We start from the raw sequence: 21,563 nt of genomic DNA on the forward strand, positions 1-21,563 counted from the left end.
TCTGAGGTAAAAAGCATAGAACACATGCTGAACGATGTCAATCATAATCGTGACATTTTATCACACACTGACCGAAATATTTGCATAATAGTATGACGTCATAGGAAAATAATTATATGTGCCATTTTATCTGGTAGTGCCTCATTACATTCATGTGAATATCCTTATTACCAATACATACAACGGGGCTTCGTACATTAAAGATTTACAATGTTCAAGAAAGTATATTAAACGATGATGTAATAATTTCTGTCTGTTTATTCAAACTAGCGTAGTATAAGCCACTTTTTGACATTGACAATTGATAACAATCATGCGTATTCTATAACAAGATTGTCATACACACCATAATTCCGTCTTTTCGTATTGCAGAGTTATCTGCTCTTGTGAGCAGGTATTGATTGTTACGTCATGTGTTTATAAGAGGAACGTCATAAATCGTTGATAAAACGACGTTATTTCCTCACACAAACTAACGACGTTACAATCAATACCAGCTCACAAGAGCAGATAACTCTGCAATACGAAAAGACGGAATAACGCTTTATAATGTAACTGCAACTTTAAACGAAATATCTTGCAAAGATGCGAATGTATCTACAGAACAGGGGAGATAACCGTCGTATATGTTCTAGGACATGACAGATAGATATAATATAAAATATAATTGATCACTTTCCCTAGTTATTCTTTCCCCTCTCTGCGTTTTGAATGTTTCTTAAATACTCTGATTTGGAGGTGGATTTGTACAAGACTAAGTATACATCAACAAAATAGAACATACTATAATCTGATGGCACAACTATAGATTATGTTGGAAATACTGAACAATGTTATTCATTAATTTTCCATGAACATCATAATGAAGCATTAAAGCAAAGCCGTGTTCGTACCCGTCATAATGATCGTGTTTACAACTTAGTTGTAGAGACTTGAGGCGGTCAGCAAGGATCCAACCGTCATCACGTAGACAGTCGTACTCAGCCGTCATGATATATGTCTTTGGCAAGTTCCGTAACTCTTCGTCTGAGGCCATCAGCGGGGCATAAAACGGGTTTGTTATGATGCTTTCAATTTCGTTAGCGGTGTTTCCATTCTCTGTATTCCATACTGCAGGGTTTTTATCTTTGACGAGATACTTCGAGGGTAAATGCTTGTGGTTTACGTATTCAGCGTACTTGGAATCCTTCAGAGCCAGTGTTGTGTGGTTGTTCACGTAAAAATCTGACGTGTATCCCTCGTGTCCGAAAGCGTATAGCTGCCAGTATCGTACAAGGATCTCCTTGGTGGCAAACGAGGGACACTTGCGCAGCTTTTGACTGTACTGTTGGTAAGAGGGTGTGTTGAAATCCATAGCCTGCAGGGCTGGGTAAAGCAGAGCCTGGACCTTGAGTTTTGGAAGCTGAGTTTCAGCCACCATTCTCAGAGACACGGCCATTGCTAAATTACCGCCTGCACTGTCACCTACGTGGGGGGAAGGCAATTTTAGTGCGTGCATATAAAAGAAAGTGTTTGGATTTATCATTATTACTATTTTGCATATCTTTTAAAATAAAGACTTTTTATTTTGATAAATTTATTAACCTCCTGTATCAATAATATACATACTATGGATTGATTATCACAAGATCAAGCAAAACAACATATATGAAATAACTGTTAATTAAAAAAACAATACCATATACCGTGTAAATTATATAACCACTGTTAACTACCTACCCATCACAGCCACTCTCGAGCTGTCCACGCCAAGTCTCTTCGCGTTCTGTATAATGTATTTCGTGGCAGTAACGCAGTCGTCAAGTGGAACAGGGAAACGGTGTTCAGGGGACAGTCTGTACCTGTTAGAACAGTTCAATATTCTATAAAATATCACACCCACTAATATATTCAGACTTTCACTATCTCCTTTAGGTATTTTTTTAAGGTAGATTTCACTGTACGTATAGCAACTCGATAATGGTTGTATCATGACCTATCTGCATCGTATAGCAACTCGATAATGGTTGTATCATGACCTATCTGCATCTTCTGTCCTGTCTTATGCAAGGTAATCTTTGCGGCTGTGTTATGACCGAAAACCATCGAAAATAGTGTGTATCTGAGAACATAATCACATATTATGAATGATACATTGCAGGAACATTTTTACATCGTGACTAATTCTGAGAACAAAAAGTGAAATAAGGTTTCAATATTTGCCCCTTTAACGACTGCCGACGCCTACTGAGTTTAGGTCCTCAGGACATTAGAATAGATATACTTACTCTACTGAAACCACGATCGCCTCGGTCTTGAGAGCCAGCTCTATGGTAAAGGCATGGTAGGCATCTATCAAATAAATGTAGTCTTCGAATTAGTATACAAATCCCGATAGACATATATGTCTTAGGATTGATAAGGTTTTCATATTATGAAAAATTGGAATTGAATCTGTTTCATTATAAAAAATTAGAACAAAATATGAGATATTCAAAAAGTAGAAATATTTCAGACCTATTTGCATTTCAAATGAGTTATTGAAGGTTTACAAATTTTAACGGTTCAGTTCCATTTGTGTGTCTAGGTTTATCTATGAATGGAGTCACTGTATATATTTTCGTTTGGTGTACCTACATCTGTACTTGAAACACAACTGTCTATGTATTTCAATTAGTTGGATTTTGGTATGTTGATGATCCATGAACAATATCAGATGTGGTATTAATATTCATTGTGACTTACCGACACTAAGTAGAGCCCACCCCCCGCCGTGGATATGTACGACACCGGGAAGTAATGTCTTGGTGCTTGTCGGCTTATATACCCGCACAGGTACTCCGTCAAACGTCTCATCTGTTACCTAAGTCAAGGCGTTCAGATATCTCAATGTAAACTTAAAACTTAACCATGGCATAAATAATACGAATATGTCTTGTAGATGTTGTCAAAACTGCAATTGCCATACGAGGGCATTCTCCGCCTTACTTTAAGATATTAACTATACATTACTAATAGATATTTTAGATTATATAGAAAAATCTGAAGGTTTTAACTGTATTGTACCACAAATTACATTATGTATCATTGATTTCCTGCAATTCTAGTATAATTGGTTAATATGGCACTGTGTACAGTGACAGTGCCCTAACCAAACACTAGATCTACCATGTTAAAACCTCTGATATTCCAATGCTAATCTCTATGCATATATATATATATATATATATATATATAACTGGCTTATTGGTTCGGCCTACCCTAAACTGTATCTACCTCAACTTAGTATATTAATCTTTAATTTACATGCAGTACATGTATATGTTTGAATGTTTGTCTATCTACATGGAAAGGGCTTTTATAGGCAATGTTTATGCCCAATCCAATTGCTAATTGCAACAATAACATTATTTGGAAATGAAAAAGATAGTTAAGCATGCATATACGATTTAATACAAACATCGTCAATAGGCTGTTTTTCATTCACATCCGTACGATGTTTGGAACATGTTTTGATATAAGAAATGATGCGTTCATTGTCAATAAAGAGGTTTATGTTCTTACCTGTACTTTTTGCCGGATGTCTGACTGCAGTGAGGCAGTGTTGAGGTGTTTTATACTTTCACTCAGAACACGCGTTATGTTAACAGATGACGCTATTCCAAGGAGCTGGCCCAGAAAACTCTGTCAGCGTGGAATACAAATGATATAATCAGGTGTTAACTATTAAAAGTTCACAATCAATAATATCAATACGAGCCTGCGTTTTCTACAGGATAGCTGAAACTCCACATTGGTAATGCACCATGATCTTCAATATCGCATTATTTATGGGATGACATATCTATTTTATAAACATTGGATTATTTGATAAGAAGAATATAAGCATGCCATATTTAGTAATATTGTTTTGGATTGAACAATTATATGAGACCTGATAACGACTCTGGGTTTTGCTGCGGGTAAGTTATGCTATTTTGTTTTGTTGTCATCGCAATTTCCGTATCGGCGTTTAATTTCGATTGCGCCCTTGTATTAATATTTACTTATAGTTTCATATCACAACCACAAGGCATAATGAGCATATTAAAATAATAATTGACGTTCATAACACAAACACACACAATATATATAAACAATATTCCTATTTGGAATTTTTTTTTCTCACAAAGAATTTTAAAAACAAAAAAAGGCAATAAAGACTTTTCCACACTAAAGCATGGCAGATACGCTTACCAAGTCGTTGATAATTCTAACAGAAGCTGACGTAATTCTTTGTTTCCATGGTTCCGCAGCTTCGTTCGGGAATGGGGTATGAAGATAGAATGCCAGTGTAATGAGGATGCCTCCCCACAACAGGTACGTATTCCGGCTGATTCCGGCCATCTTGGATGCTCCGGACAATCGGATCTCTACCAACGCCCTGGTCAAGAGCTGCACGCTAGCGTGACCTGGTATAACATAAGAATATTATTCCATTATATTTCATTTTGTTTCTTTACTTAACATTAGTTAATTATACAATATCAATGCCTTGTTGTGCTTGAATGATCTGTTAATTTGCTAAGATTTATTTATCTAATAACATCTTTATTAGCAAGCGTGAAAAGGCGTTAAACCGGTTTAATATACTCCCACTTCTTTCTTTTTCTTTCTAGTACAAAGATGTTTATGTGATGACTGCAGGGAGATACGCAACATCAACGTGGGTGCACTGTTCGAGAGTAACTACATTTTAATAAAGTATGCCAAAAGCGGGGGCCGCCTAAAATTTGTGTATCTAATCATCCCACGCCCGTCAGCTGTAAGTATGTACTGCACTAATTGTACGGAAACACTGTGCCTCTGGGGAGTTCGTCATCGTTTTAAAGATTAATAAAGTCTATCATATGTAGGCAAGGGAAACATGGAATTTCTGCCCAAACGTTAGAAATTGGATCAAAATCGAGGTTTCAAAGCTTCGAAAACATGTATAATCATCGTCTATTTATGTGTCATGATATGTCAGGGATATATTTTTAATCGACTTTGACTTTGAGAAACGATAATGTAATTACTCGAAGATAAAACAAAAACTAACCAAGATATGCTTTAAAAGAACATTTACGGTATGAGCCAACAAGGAACTGTGCATTTCAAACTGAAAAGATTTTTTTTTTGTACTTTAGGTTTTCGGTATACCATATTAAACACATGTATCTGTCACAAGTAGAGGTGAAAGAAGTCTAATTAAAATCAACATACATTGTTATAGATGATAATTAATCGATAGGTATGCCAAGAACAAAACTTATTAAGGAATAGAAATAATTAATAGATGCCGTTTGTGACGTGAACATGTGCAACTGACAAAAACCTTTCAACTTTAATGTCATCTGTGGAAATTAATTTGAGGTAGAGCAAAGAGTAATCGACTTGGGAGTAATTGAGGTTAAATGAGGCCCGAACAGGAAAACACGGTAATAAATGTGATTATAGCAGGTACTTGGTGTTGTTAAGATGTACATATTGACGTCGAGGGAAAACACAGAGGCAAAAGTGAGCCTGTCTATATAGACATCTAAGAGAAGAAAAAAATAGAATGTTTAAACAAGATCTTTTTATATAGATTTTTATCAAAGTGATAAAACACTTTGTATTTAACAAGGACAAGTTAATTTAAAACAATAGTCCTGGTCAAACAACAAATTTGCATATCGATGATACCGTGATATGGCTGGGAATATTAACTTAAAAGATAATGAAACAGGCGTAATCTGAATATACCTAGTACACGGACGCCTTCACTTTGATGATGGCTAACTGTAACAGCTACGGCGACCACACCCTATTACCTGGTTACACACGTAACCTTAACTACCATTATAAATGGGTTTTGTACCGTCTCTGATATTATTAACTTTTTGTACGCCAAGGTCAGGTGAACACTCTTAATATCTTGTTTATTTATTTTTAACCGTGTGGTTGCTTGTAAACAACCATGGCGTAACGTTTGTATATACATCGCGTCAGTAATTATAAATGCGAGTTAAATGGTCCCTTGAAGTAAATCGCACTTACAAGTATTTCCTCCATACACATATGCAATTTAACAGTACATTTAAGATCGCTCAAGGTCAAAATAAATTGGTCATGAATTTATCTCTCAAGGGTTGTCAGGTAACTCACACGTGTTTTTTCAACACGTATTATGTCGTTTAAATAATGACGTAAGATTTGATACAAGCTAACTATGAAATGTAATTGAGGATGACTTTCGGACTTAACGGAGAAATATTCTGGACTTTTCAAAATGTATCCGTGTGTTCAGTACAAAGTCGAGGACCTAACTGGCTACAAAATACATTTGCAACATATTTACTACACACACTACTGTGTACACAACAGAGAAATACTGGGATCATCTCACATGTAATTGAAAATAAAAACAGATGAAAACGATATCCGAAAAAGTTGCCTCTTTGGTAAATTTGTTATCGCTGTTAAAATGTCCAAATAACATCTGAAATATAATCATTACTAAATTTATCAAAATGTCTTTGTGATAACACAAAAAATATCTTCATAAATAATGAATACGAATTCAAATAGGATATACCTAGCATGATTAGAATGTATAAAACATCATTAAGGTATTAAAGTGGTACCATACACAATAAGGGCCGTAAGTGTTACAGGTAACACATAATACAGTTATAATACCGGTATTATACAGACGACGATTCGCACCACAGTTGTTATAGTAGTGACGTACGTATTATTGCTGACCCGTACCACAGTTGTTATAGTAGTAACGTACGTATTATTGCTGACCCGTACCACAGTTACGGATAAAATAAAGGGCCAGTCGGGCGGCGTAGTGGATAACGCACCCGCAATTCACTAAGACGGCCGGGATTCGAATTCCCGTTCGGACGTGAAAAGATAATGAGTCATCTGCCTTACCGCATGGGTTTTCTCCGAGTACTCCAGTTTCCTCTCATATTAAGACCCCCCCCCCCCCCCCCCCCCCCCCCCCCGCGCTAACATGCGGGTCAACAAGAGTTTGTAAGAAAGTTGTGAAATAGATAAAGTTTATATTCAAAAACTTAAAACATTATGAAGAAAAAAATATAAAAAATATAATATCATTCATAAGAAATATTAAACTGCAATTCAAAACAGGGAAATGAAATAACGTCAAATTACAAAAACTAAATCGAAACTCCAATTATCAAGCGTCATCTTGAGGATGACTAAATACAATTTTGTCAGCTGTAAATGAGTAATTAATGTGGTAACTGTATGTGTTTATGCTTTCCCGGCAGAATATACCGACATGTAAATAATATATAAGCATACAGCCTTTAAACGTTTAACTTACTAATTGACATGACGTCCAATGTCACTATCGTCCGCTCCATTATTGCGGCTTCAGACATCTTCAGTGCCAAGTGGTGTAAGTTCACTGAACTTAATTTCCAAAATCTGCTGAACAATACATGCACTTTGTATAAAATACAAACGTGCTTAATATTGTATTCGAACAAGTTATAAATTGTGATGTAAGCTGATTTGAAATCAATCACTTTCAGTCAACACACCACGGCACCAAGGAGACGTCGACCATATCCCACTCTACCGCTAGACAGTTTGATTAATATTTAAGTCGCGGGCGCAATATGTATATAATTGACAGGCTAATATGACTCGTAAGGTGGGAATGTTGATCAGAAATTCACACATGGATGCGTTCGTTGCCACCTTCGATTCATGAATCGTATTATTCACCGGTCGCACTCCAAAAACTGTCAAGGGTTATCCAGTAATACATGCTAAATGATGTGGTGTTCACCGCTGTTCACGGTTTCAATTTAATAGTAATTTGATGATTTCTAGATAATTTCTTATTTAATTGACTGATACTTCCTTGTTGTCAAATTGCCAAAATGTTGTGGGTTTTTTTACGAATATCCATAAGTCATGCCTATTTCTTCTAAATGTATCCGATAATGATAGAGAATCTTAAACTGTAATTTATTGAAAAATAAAGCTTTGGAACCATGAAGTACATGCAGTTATGTTGTCATGATTTAAATTTGTATAATTATGTCGACTTCCTTGTGAGCAAGTTGTAGAAACGGATTCGCAGTTTTTTTCCTGGTCGACGTCCGGGTCAATAATGCATTGTTATAAGGTCACACTGATATAAATACACTCAACACAATATCTGAGAACATTCGAATATACATCCTGATTGAATAAACGGAAACACTCGTATTGATTTACTAGTTTTTTCTCTTTGAGAATGTTCTGTCCTTGGCTCAATAATTAAGCAGCATATTTAGATTGACACGTAATTTTACGCGAAAACATCTTTACCTAGATACAATTTATATAAAACTTGTTTCAACACAATCATAATGACGCACGCTGCACTCACAAGTCACATCTTTTACAAAATAAAAACGTAAAAAAGATGAATATGAAATATTTCGTCATAGTTCCTTTAAGGTAATTGTTTCTCTGGCAATAATATACTTCATAATTTCTTCATGACATTTGTAGTTAAATTAAAGTACGACTTTATCCTCATTAAATATTTCTTATGTGTTTGTATTATGATGTGTTTATAGTAGAAAAGGAAAAGCTTAAGATCTCAAACGTTTTAATATTAACAGCATTGTAATTATTCAATGGTCTTATAATTAACAAGGGACAGAAACCATGATTATGCAGTGGTGTTGTCGCCAAATACAAATCATTGTTTTCGAAATGCAGGGGAACATCTCATTTCAAAAACCGTGCTTTCTATGTCACTACCCCATTTCTTTCTTTGTCAACTTGGCATTACTTGAATTTGACCTTGGTTTGCATGGCGTTGTCGTCCATGATGCCGAAGACGCTTAGATTTTCGTAAGAGTCCGTCGTATTTTCATTGAACTTTTTCAAGGAATTTTGTATCTTACCCGAGTTTCATAGAGTTTGGTTGCAGATTACGATTCTGTTTAAAATGTGAGTGGTTCACAACAACAACACAATCCAGTACCAAAGGAAGACACATGTTTTATAGAGTTGTGCTACCTGATTTGTACAGGTTGTGTTCAACTATCTAAGCAAGTCTATGATCGACTAAAGAAATCCTTACGAAAACTCCCCTAAATGCATTGTTTGACAAGTTCACTGCAAACCACAACGACGCCAAAATTGCAGGTGACATCATATTTCGCCTGCAGTCTATCATTACTCAATCAATTTTTCCTAATTGTTTGCCTGATGGACAAACTGCAGCCCTAACAAACCAGCAAGCAAGATGCGGGACATACTTAAGCCTGACTACAATTATCTGTAAGGTTGACCTCCGACTATCATATTGATTACAGGTGTGTCGATACGTTAGCATACCTACACAATAAATGTAACCGATCAGTATGAATATTCAAAAGAAAGGTCAACGCGACCGGTCATTTATGTCGTACTATAATATAATTTTGTTTGATGTCCATTCATATACACCCTCAAAGTTATTTTATCATAGTAAATGTATTTTGTGACAATGATCACATCCTGTAAGCTTTTTTTGTTACATACCTTCTTTAATGTACACCATTTCCATTAGGGTGCAAGGTTATAATGGTCCTTGGTTATAAAATACATGTAGTATTCAGCATGGGGTAATAAGATATCTAAGAGTGCCCTTTCTTTTCTTGGGAAAAACCCATACGATGAAAAGTAAATCCGGTTGATAATTCATACTCTATGGAATTGTGAAATAGATTTTTGGCTTTTTTTCGCCTTTTTTTCCTAATTGAATGGCGGATATTTTTAAATCAGTATTTGAGGCGAAAAAATGTCACATGATTTTCCAAGAAATGTGACTGTTCAAAATTCAGTAATCCATCCCCGTAGAGGATTTAGACGTACAAATGTACGTAACCTCAAATTTTATTATGCAAGCATTCCGTGGTAAATATGTTTTGTTGTGATATCCGCATTTCTGTGTTAATCCCTTGTTTGTTGTACTACCACGTGTTGCATCGTCCCTGTTGTACAATTATAGTGTTCTATAATATAACTATGACGTATTATAGTGTCTGTGCTGAAGATAGGATAGTTAATACTACATGTTTCCGCGGTGGGAACGCGGTCATTACGAACAAGATATACCTTGTTACATGTATATATGATTGAACTAGTTTCAATAATATTATTTTAAATTTTCTTTAAACTGTTTACATTAATATATCCTGTCAGTAAAGCTATGCGATAATATATCATTTGAACTTAAAATACAACTTAGAATAAAACTTTCAATAATCAAATCCTCTTTGTTTATGTTTAACCCGCACGATTCTGGCAGAGTTCCTTAACATTTTATCTAGAAAAAATCTGGTGATTATTGTTTTGCATTTTCAACGGAAGTTTACTCGAATTGAGGATAATTGGAGATTTTCCGAAAACAAATTCAACGGGATCCATATGTTTGCTACCAACACGAATCGCTATCCTCAGTTAAAAAAATATTTTCACAAATTGACAGGTGAGCGATTAAGAAATTCATCGTGGAAAATCGAACGAAATATATCAACAGTACAGTTATATAGGTATTCAGGGTTTTCGTGGAGGGGGAAAGAAATGGATAAAATTATTACTTTATTCGGAGTATATTGAAGGTAATGACATATTTGTATACATGAATATACTTGAAAAAAAAAAAGATTTTTGTTTATCAATTTATTAAAACCCAACACATTGACCAATGTTGTTCGACGGCTTCATATATGGTAAATGTGTTGAATACGCATAACTCTGTACATATTTTTGCCTTTGGATTGGAGTAAGACAAAGTTTCAACAACCATTCATATTTTGTTGCTTAGTGTTATCGCGTTGAGATCTCGGCCACCGTTACATGTCTAGGTATCGCATTTAATGCGCGTGGATTTCATACGTCATCATTACATACGCGCTGTGATATCTCTTACAGATACAGACAATCAGTGTGCTATCTAATCTCTAAAGGGACAGTGCATATGGGTCTTTGGTCTTTATACAGACTGTATATATGTCTTTATACATATTATGTATATATGTCTTTATACAGATTATGTACATGTGTCTTTATACAGACTGTATACATTGGTCTTTATGTATATTGTATACATTGGTCTTTATACAGACTGTATTTATGGGTCTTTATACAGACTGTGTTCATGTATCATTATATAGACTGTATACATGGGTCTATTTACAGACTATATATGGGTCTTTATACAGATTATGTACATGGGTCATTATACATACTGTATACATTGGTCTTTATACATACTGTATACATTGGTCTTTATACAGACTGTATACACTGGTCTTTATACAGGCTGTATACATTGGTCTTTATACAGACTGTATACACTGGTTTTTATACAGACTGTATACACTGGTCTTTATACAGACTGTATACATTGGTCTTTATACAGACTGTATACATTGGTCTGTATACAGACTGTATACATTGGTCTTTAAACAGACTGTATACATTGGTCTTTATACAGACTGTATACATTGTTCTTTATACAGACTGTATATATATGGGTCTAGATACAGACTGTATACATTGGTCTTAATACAGACTGTTTATATGGGTCATTATACAGACTGTATATATGGGTCTTTATACAGACTGTATACATTGGTCTTTAAACAGACTGTATACATTGGTATTTATACAGACTGTATACAATGGTCTTTATACAGACTGGTCATTGATCTATATACAGAGAGTGTACATCGGTCTTAGTACACACTGTGTATATGGGTCTTTATACAGAGAGTGTTCATAGCAACAAAGTTTGCAAATATATCACATTTTACACAACTATTAGTTATTAATTAGCATCGACTCTTTAAATTCCCTTTTTGAGTGCACATGCACGTATTAGTCTACTACATATCAAGTCAATCCGCTTGAAGTTTATCATCATATTCTCTCCGTCTTTGGAATGCAGTACTCTATCCAGACTAAGGGAAACATGAGAGGCATATTCCATCAATCAGGGTTAATATTGTATACATATTAATGTCTGTAAAGTGAAATAGTTTTAGTATGTAAACTGACACGATAAAGTAGAAATGCACCCAGAATATAATATATTTTTTGATAATAGATCTTGTATTGATGTCTTGTCAGAATATACTAAATTTAACTTTTCGTGTTGGCTAATCACTTTTTAATTTAATGAGACCTTTGAGTGTAACGGGATCATGATATCTATAATCTATTTTTATATGATCTATTTCTATTAGTCTGTGTATCATTCCGTATCTATTAGCTAAGCTATTAAAAAAAACGTAACTTATTTTAAGTTTTATCAATCAATGATACGTTAACCTAGCTATATTTAGATATGCGTCATTTTTTTAAAGTAAAGGTCAACATACACCTCGCCACTCTCTGTCTACATACACCTCGCCACTCTCTGTCTGCATACACCTCGCCACTCTCTGTCTACATACACCACGCTACTCCCGGTCTACATACACCTCGCTGCTCTCTGTCTACATACACCTCGCTACTCCCGGTATTCATACACCACGCTACTTCCGGTCTACATACACATCGCTACTCCTGGTCAACATACATCACGCTACTCCAGGAATAAATACAACAGCCCGATTTGGCCATGTTAAAGCACGCTACTTAATCCTAGTCTGAGCATTCTAACTCTAATTCTTACCCGACAGCATGCTATCCCCGGTTAAGAAAACGCATTCTGCTTCACGCTACGTTAAGGCATATTCCCCTAGCCTACAAAGAGACTTAGATTTAGACTGTTGCCCCAGCCTGTGGACTCAACAAACATTTGCCTAATCAACACTTGTTTGATAAATACCTTTAAAGTCTGCTTCTCTTTGTATGGTAAAAAAACTCTTAAAATAGCAGAATAACGGCCAAACTGTCTCCATACCTTGACTTAACCTGTTACTATACACATCGTGTAAAAACTTCATTGTGAAACTGACATTTTACATGTGCACGTGATCGCAATTCAAGTGTGTACGTAATCTAGTACAAATTTGGTCTAGTGACCCACATCACAGCTTCATTACCTGTAATATAGCGAAAAGCTATCAATTAGAAGTAAATGTTCGTATATATATACTAGGTGTGTACATCTAATAGTACTCGTGTGCATTGACCGTTAGGGTTCTGGTCATGCTCGACATCTCGCTATAATTACCAGTGATGTCAGTACCGGGTCCTTAAACTAGTTCACAAATACGTTAAATGAAACACATGCTCACGGCCCTCGTTTCTCTAAAATAGTTATTTTTCACAGTAAACCAATAACCAGTAAAAAAATATTTAAACTAAACAACTGTTTGCTAATCTGTTCGTCACGGTTTTACAGTTCATTGCATAAACTTACAATGTTAATAGTCATACAGAACTGCGTACGGTTAGTATAAACTGATACAATATATGGTAGGATCAATCATTCACACAATCAAAAATTCAAGGGAGTGATGCAACATGCGATGATTTATAGGTATAAACAAAACAAAAATGTACCAAAGACATATGTTTTGCTATTCCTACCAGTGTTCTCATTAAAAGCCGGGTGCCGGCAAAAGTAGTCTGCCATTCATCATCTTTAAACCAGCTACATGTATTACATATAGGTCAACATAATAACATGTGAACATTCAGCATGTTTCTCGTTTCAAGTCAACCATCTATTCAAATCTTAATCTCTGCTTACTGAAGGTTTTAATTTTTTGTTTCATGAACAATTGACTTCACACAAAGCCCTTGTTTGTTAGACAATATTATCGAAAAAACATTATACATGTACATCATGTAATTATACATAGTATAACTATGTATCATATGGCTACAGCATAAATATGCTATTTGTTAGAAAACGATTGATACATTTTAAATGACGGTTATATTCTGTAATAAAGTATACCACTCTCATATAAATTTGTCAATGTTTTTTTGGCATTCTGATACATGACCCCGGTAGTGTTTCAATTTACGACACTTCTGTGAACAAAATATTGACAAAGCTGTTCACAGATGATTTTGTTCATAGGATATTTTGATATATGATATATCGAGATTATTAAAATACATAAAGGATGCTCTTACTTGCAAAGCCAACATACAAAACGTTATCATATCACAAGTGCGTGAAGTATTTGCTGCCTTCATAAAGACTTACACATTGTTTACTTCGATAACACTCCCCGAAGTTTCCCAAAGTAATCCCTAATCTTTAATTCAGATTATATGGTCATGGTTCCTAGTCAAACACAATGAACTTTACATAGTGAAGAAATGTATAACCCACGACTTGTCACTGCAAATTTGGTAAACAAAGTAATATATAATAAAATGCATGGTCTTGTTGAAATGTGGGTGGTTTGTACTGTCCCTTGCCAGACAAACGTTAAAAAGACTAGCACTGTCATCATTGCAATTCTATTCAGTTACAGGAAAGGACAAACAAACAATGACTAAATTATACCATATATCCTGACATACCTGTTAAATAACTTGGTTTCCGCTCTGTTCGTCAACCGCCCTCCTCTGATAGCGACCTAAGTATGTCATCAGTTGTTATTTAGACCAGAGATAACGGTTACAAAGCTGCTATCAGTGGACAGCAGACGGGTACTGATCTACTTAATCGGTTAAAACCTTCACCCTTATATTGTCCTACAAGTTATATCGTGACATTAGATGTATACGGCAGTCGTGAATTTATCTTTATTTGATATGTTTGGTATCAAAGAACAAACTGATATTTTACCTCAGTACTAAGTTATATTTGTTTAAATTTGAAATACCCTTCTAATTTAGAAAATCAATATTTAGTTTGACACCACGCTTAAACCGATTCAAGCAACAAGTTTGGTTAACATGCGATAACCTGTTCAAATAAAAGGAACAACTATTGTCGGTATTTAATTCATACAGCCGCCAATTATCTCCGTGATGTCCCTTATCCTGTACATAACCGTCTAAGTAAGTGGATAGCATAGTTTGTATTGATTGATTATAAAGGTGTATAAAGCCACCGGGGAGAGTTCAAATTCTGTTTATATCATCATTAAGTGTTTATCCTTTAATAACAGTTTGTTGTATGCGTATTTCAGCTATTCATATTTTTACCTGAATCATCTTCTATTACGTGTGGAAATAATTACAGTTAAACCTGTTTCTGTAAAGGCCATTTATGGGAGATACTTTTAAAAACTTAATAGAAAGAAAAAGGAATATCGAAGTTAAAACAACTTAATATACACTTTTTAATAAGACAGCGAGCACTATGTGGGTAGTTCTATTACAGGTATCATGTCTTTGTTGCAGTTTTACTTGGTAGTATATGAGGTATATTCTGTGTGATATGAGTTACGTATGTTTATCTTTATATGCATTATTGCAGAATCACCGTGATTATTTACTATTCAACATTATGAACAACATTCTACTCGTGCCTTTTGGCGATAAATAATACCTGAATACTTTTTTATAACCCAACAGAGACTGGTTTAAATGGTCTCACTTCCTGCACTGTCTTTCAAAATATCTTACTGGCACACAGGAATTTGGTGTTACAAAATCGGAAATGTACAATTAAACAAACACTTTGTCGAATAGGCACTAGTCTGTTACAAGAATATCGAAAGCATTTTTGATTGGTGCTAAACCCACTCATACAATCTGTTTTGTTTTTTTAATCTTTATATGAGCAGAACTTTTCTGATGGACCGAGTTAATTTAGTATCCTCACCTTACCCACAACTTCCCTGGTAAACTATCGGGCCTGCAGAACAATTTCGACCTCACCAGTGGTACTTAATATCAAGGGTTTGACAATTTATAACTGATGTCGATGTTAAAGATGTTACAACTTCACACTAAATAATGATAACGAATGCACCTCAATATTTCAACAGTTTAGTCATACCCGTTGAACACTGTATATGCCTTGCACTGAAACAGAGCTACAAAATGTACTATTGAGGGTTGATTAGTAGGGTATGCTGAGCAATATATACATTATTAAAACACACAAAACGTGCAGAATTGGTGACGTGAGTCAGGTCGGAACGTCTGCTTCATCATGGTTTTAGTAGCAGTAAACATAACCTTTGGTAATCAAAGTGTACATCTCGGGTTTCCAAGAGGACTTAACATTTAAGGAAGTCATTGTTGTTTTTAAGTCAAAAGATCATCCGAAATAATTGGAAATAACAGTCAGGATGATGTTCAGTTTAAATCGCGATCGCAATTACGGTCTGGTCCTTAAACGTATAGAAAGAGTTAACTTGCAACTCCTTATTTTTAGCCACATTTATTAGAACAAACTCATAATGGTTCATTTTAAACGCAAATCAAATTATATTTTGTCATTTGAAATGTTGCATGAAATAAATGTATCAAAACTTTTTTAACTAAACGAGAATGTGTGAATAAATATACCATGTTCAAAAACAGTTGAATGTTACTTTCACGCATTTTGAGAAAATACGCTCTCTGAAATATGAAGTCCTGCAGGCAAACAATTTGAGATAGGATCTGCACTGGAAACGATAGTATATGTAATTGCGATGGTTGTTCTAACAATACTCAAAAAAGGTTTCGCCGAAGAAAGCTGCTCTATATTGTTGATGTTGTTCTAGTGCAAGCAACAACATATACGAGAGTGTCAACATTCCTGGTTTGTTTCTGACGTCACACATATGACGATGATGTCACTGTCATCCCATGCCGACGGCAGTAGGAACTGCTGTGTATTTGCAGCCAAACGTGATCCTTGTTACTTGTACATGGCCATTGTATACAACGCAACAAAAGTGTGGTTAGGCGATACAATATTATCTTCAATGTATTTATAGAAACATTTTTTTTGTTTTGTTCTTCCGAGATCATAAAGGATAAAGTCTCCAATAGTAAACTTGAATTCATATTAATGTACCAATGATAATCGANGCTCTCAAGAGAAGATAACTCTGCAATACGCAAAGACGGAATACGAGAGTGTCAACATTCCTTGTTTGTTTCTGACGTCACACATATGACGACGATGTCACTGTCATCCCATGCCGACGGCAGTAGGAACTGCTGTGCATTTGCAGCCAAAAGTGATCCTTGTTACTTGTACATGGCCGTTGTATACAACGCAACAAAAGCAACTTGGTTAGGCGATACAATATTATCTTCAATGCATTTATAGAAACATAATTGGTGTTTTTGTTCTTCCGAGTACATACAGGATAAAGTCTCCAAATTATTACGTAAAATCACTTAAAGAAGGTTGACTGTTAGGCCTATTCTACAAAACCTCGTTAAGTCGCTGGTCAAGCCTTACTGGTTGTTTTGCAATAATTATATTAATATACATAGAACGTAGTGCAAATTATGCAAACTTTGAAGTAAACTTGAATTCATATTAATGTATCAATGATAATCTAAACTCTCCCATGTAATCGCTAATAAGGGGGGGACTATTTCGTAGATAAATACATTTCATGTTTACCTTCATTCTGTGCCATTCCCTCAGATGCGCATACTATCCCGGATAAATATGCGGGATTAAACTGGTAAGTGGTCGTTTAGTATGCTATATCCAAACACGTATTACAGTCTCGGTAGGTGATATTAATATACGGCAGCCGGATACTGCAATGTTTTGTTTGTCGTTATATCATAGTTATCCTGTAGTTACTACTTAGTTTGTCGCAATAACGACATACATATTTATAATGATAATAATGGTTATAGGTTATGTTCCATCAGCCATATAGCTCCATTATTTACTCAATATTCTACCACGTCTTCAATGTAACGACCATTTTCATTGGTTAATAGCCATGTATTATTGGACGATAGACTCTGCGCGTGCATGAAATATTTTCTAACAGAACAACGCATTTCCAAACACCCTTCCCCCCGCGCGATTGTAAACAATTGAGGCGCTGGACTGGTTTCCTTGGTCGAATGAGGGTACACGCATTTAACTCTGTATGTATTTGAAGATTTGCTTGCAGACTTCTAAATCTGCCTATAACCTGTCAAGCTCACGGGCAGATGTTCTGCTGAACATATGAAGAATTTCTCAACTGCATTTTACTACAAGCTTATCTCCCCTACTTTAGAACTGAGAATCGGATATCCAAGTGATCAAAATGATTAGAGTTAATTTTTGTTCTAAATGATTTTTTATCTATATAATATTCTAGAGACTGGGCCAGTCTACTGAACACACTGCGAATATTACTTTAAATAGGGTTTGCAAATCGGTCAAATGCTGATTTCATGTGATGATGAACGATGTCGACAGATTGGTGGATTTGATTGATTGAAATCAACATCTGGTATAAAGCATGACGTCAGTATTTATCAACTGTCAACCAAATAGCCACTGAAGAATAAAAAGTCCTTCCAAAATATACCCGGGTTAAATAGACAAGGAATGGTAACACCCAACCGGCTCAGAAAACATAACAAAACACGCAGCACATAGGCATCACGTGATAAATGTTAGCGCGTGCAAAAGAACAGCCTTATTTAAAATATTATTCTATCTACGTCACCTTGCTTATAATGGGGGTATGCGCACAGATGTGAACGCGAAAAACAGTTTCATTACATTTTACTTGGGAGAATAATTATAATCAACATTTTTTGTGTATATATTGGTGGAAAATATAACTCGGGAGTCGAAAAAATTGGAACAACAATAAACCTAGGCCGCAAGCGGCCATGGTCATTATTTTGTCCAACAACTTCCCATCCTTGTTATATATTCCACCATAATACATGCACATACTTTGATTAATTCCTTATTACACAAGCTACCTACTAAACATGTATAGAGTACACAACCCCCTACCCCATTATATTTTTTGTATTATAAATATTTAGCGATTACTATACCGTAAGGACGATAGTATATCTGTAAAACGTAATTACGACAAACTATTACGACATAAACTGATTTACATTGCCTTTACATGGCTCCATATATGTTCGGCCGACGTTGACCCGATCTTTTCTAAAGTGATACTTAATATTCATTATACTATACCTGTTTTTCCCAACTCTATAACTTTGTCTTTCACATGACTGCATTTGTTATGTTAAACAACAATAGGATCAGACTTCATATATATCTTGCCCAGCATTTTTATACACGCAGGATTGCTTTCCACCCGTTCTATTCACAGCGTGAGAATCTGACACCCTTTCTCCGTGTCACAAAGTGTACCGAGTTAATGAATACTTTATACATTTGCCTTGGCAGTGTATTGTTATACAGAGATTCAACTTCACGGTCTGTATGACATATATTCACTAAAGTTTCATTATAGGTCAGAATAGGGTCGGGAAACAAAAAACACGTTATCGTGTGGAACAGTGGCTAGGACACTGGTCATTCACGAAGACGCCAGTGTTAGATTCCTCGATCGGACGTGCAAAGGTAAAGGGTACATACGCTAGCACACGTGTTTTGCTAGTTTGATCGCTATAATTTACTCATAAAGACCCACTACGGTCTACCTACGAGTTGTTTTTGGTTTTTTTAATTCTGAAGGATAATTATTTATTCAGTGACGTTTTAAAAACCGCTAGAAGTTTAACGTTATTCTTTAAAATGCACAATAGTCCATCCACACAATTTCACTAAATGTACACAATATTTTTCAATACTTAGATGATCTCTCAGGATCCCAGTCTGTCCTTATGCAGTCATTGGGTAATTGCAGACGCTAGAACAGCCTCTTATCAGAGTTATCCGTCCTTACACACACCTACACCTCTATCAACGGTTGAACACTTTACTGCATTATAATTATCGTCTGATCATGTGACACTTGGTCATGTGCCGTCAAGCCGTACTGTAGATTTGAGGTTAACGATTGTAGATTCTTTGAACGTTAAAAAGGCATTTTTAATTTTAGCAAGATCTGTATTCCTTTATTTATGCACACATTCATTTATGTTCACATTGGTCAAGCTTTGTCATGCACCCGCTCGGCAAACAGCAAATTCTGATAAAAGGTGTTAAGACGAACCTGCTCTAGGTCATATATCACTGGGTTTTTTGAAGGGCATTGCTACACAAGGTTTTAATATGAATATATATGTCATCCAAAACAGCAATAATATAATACAATGTTATATCAATTTGACGAGGAAAGTCACATACTGGCTCAATTACAGGAGAACCACGGACTTAGATAATAATCTAATTCCGTGGGAGAACAGACCGTCTTTATAATAACTTTGTTTTGTAAATGAGCATTGCTCTATCATCTCAACACTTTGTGTTGGTTAATATCGCCCACAGCAGGAGCATATCAAATCATTTATAACTTGCCCACGCGCCGTTCATATGAAAGTGGTTTTTTTTAAAATGATTATCTTTAAATATTGCCGTTTTTTTGTAACGTTATTGAATACATCTTATGCAAACGTCTTTTTTGGCAATTCACTTTAAACATTCTTTCACAAGCACAGTTTAACCCGAATTCAAGATGACAGCTCCAACATTCCTTTGATGAATTATACTTGTATAAAATGAATGAAGAAAATATCTTCTATTGAAAATTGAAATAGAAATTGACACTGAAACATTCATTGAATATACAATAACCTAAATTAAACCAAACCTTCCTCTGAAGCACCGTTCACACACCCAGACGTACATTCCCACACCCATCAAAACATACCTACATACAGTTGTGTACCTATACAGGTAATGGTCTGTTATCAGTGTATACACATGTACATATGGTTCAAAATTAACACAATATTGTGAGACTTAAGATTATAACCAACCAAAATGAGTCGAAGAATCAATTTTCCATAGAATTGTTATCGAAATAATTAAGGATTAACTTGAATATATTTTTTATGTTATGGAGCTATAAAAAGGGAGTGTACTCTAAATAAGCCGCGGAACGGTTTATGATGAGAGTACACTCCGCTTTTTTTTGTGTTATAGCTCCATAACATCAAAAATATATTCAAGTCAATCCTTCAAATTTAGTCTACTATACAAAATCCCTGTGTAAATCCACTTTTATCGATGGACTCTTTTCTCTTAGACATTATTACTCCGCTGTATCAGCAAAGCAAAAGCGACGTTACAAACGGCGACGTCATTCTTTTACGTTATGGGATGATATTATAAGCCAATGCAAATGCTTGTTACAAGCAAGATTAAATTATTACATGATAAAATGTATTAAACACAGGTACATTTTGTATATCAAAAACAGCAAGAGTATAACTGAAGTGTCAACAAAATCATAATTCGAACAGAACATTTATTATTTCACTACGGAATACTTTTCATTTGTGTAAATTGAGGAAATATAGGAATCGCAATTTCACTAATGAAAAGTATCCGAGAGGTCACCAATAAGAAGGTTTGTAGTTGGTTACACATCAAAGAGTCTATAGTTACCATGTCCCTGTTATCATACTTCATACATTAATCAACTATCAGTAAACCTTCACGTCGTGGCATTGGATAATGCTATTAAACTTTTCTTAAGTAAGGTAAGGTAAATATAACTCTTAGACAA

At 35.2% G+C, this 21,563-nt stretch overlaps 1 protein-coding gene across 5 annotated transcripts in view; it reads right to left on the reverse strand.

Annotated features, from left to right (window-relative positions):
• Window positions 1–250: 250 nt before the first annotated feature.
• The window catches only part of LOC110462475 (neutral cholesterol ester hydrolase 1-like), a 39,571-nt gene continuing 18,258 nt past the window's right edge, over window positions 251–21,563 (reverse strand). For 2 of the 5 annotated variants that reach the window (XM_021516438.1, XM_021516434.1), the window contains exons 2-7: window positions 4,216–4,430; window positions 3,544–3,663; window positions 2,725–2,842; window positions 2,268–2,331; window positions 1,720–1,841; window positions 251–1,464 (exon numbers count right to left, since the gene is read on the reverse strand). In XM_021516438.1, the coding sequence (XP_021372113.1) occupies window positions 803–1,464; window positions 1,720–1,841; window positions 2,268–2,331; window positions 2,725–2,842; window positions 3,544–3,663; window positions 4,216–4,365 (1,236 nt within the window). In that variant the 5' untranslated portion in view covers window positions 4,366–4,430 and the 3' untranslated portion in view covers window positions 251–802. Of the gene's footprint in view, window positions 1,465–1,719; window positions 1,842–2,267; window positions 2,332–2,724; window positions 2,843–3,543; window positions 3,664–4,215; window positions 4,431–7,342; window positions 7,686–14,505; window positions 14,581–17,506; window positions 17,538–21,563 lie in introns of those variants that run through there. The other 3 variants (XM_021516436.1, XM_021516437.1, XM_021516435.1) reach the window with 3 other exon arrangements.

The sequence above is a fragment of the Mizuhopecten yessoensis genome, unplaced genomic scaffold (assembly GCF_002113885.1).
Source record: "Mizuhopecten yessoensis strain PY_sf001 unplaced genomic scaffold, ASM211388v2 scaffold10797, whole genome shotgun sequence".
Lineage (NCBI taxonomy): Eukaryota > Metazoa > Mollusca > Bivalvia > Pectinida > Pectinidae > Mizuhopecten > Mizuhopecten yessoensis.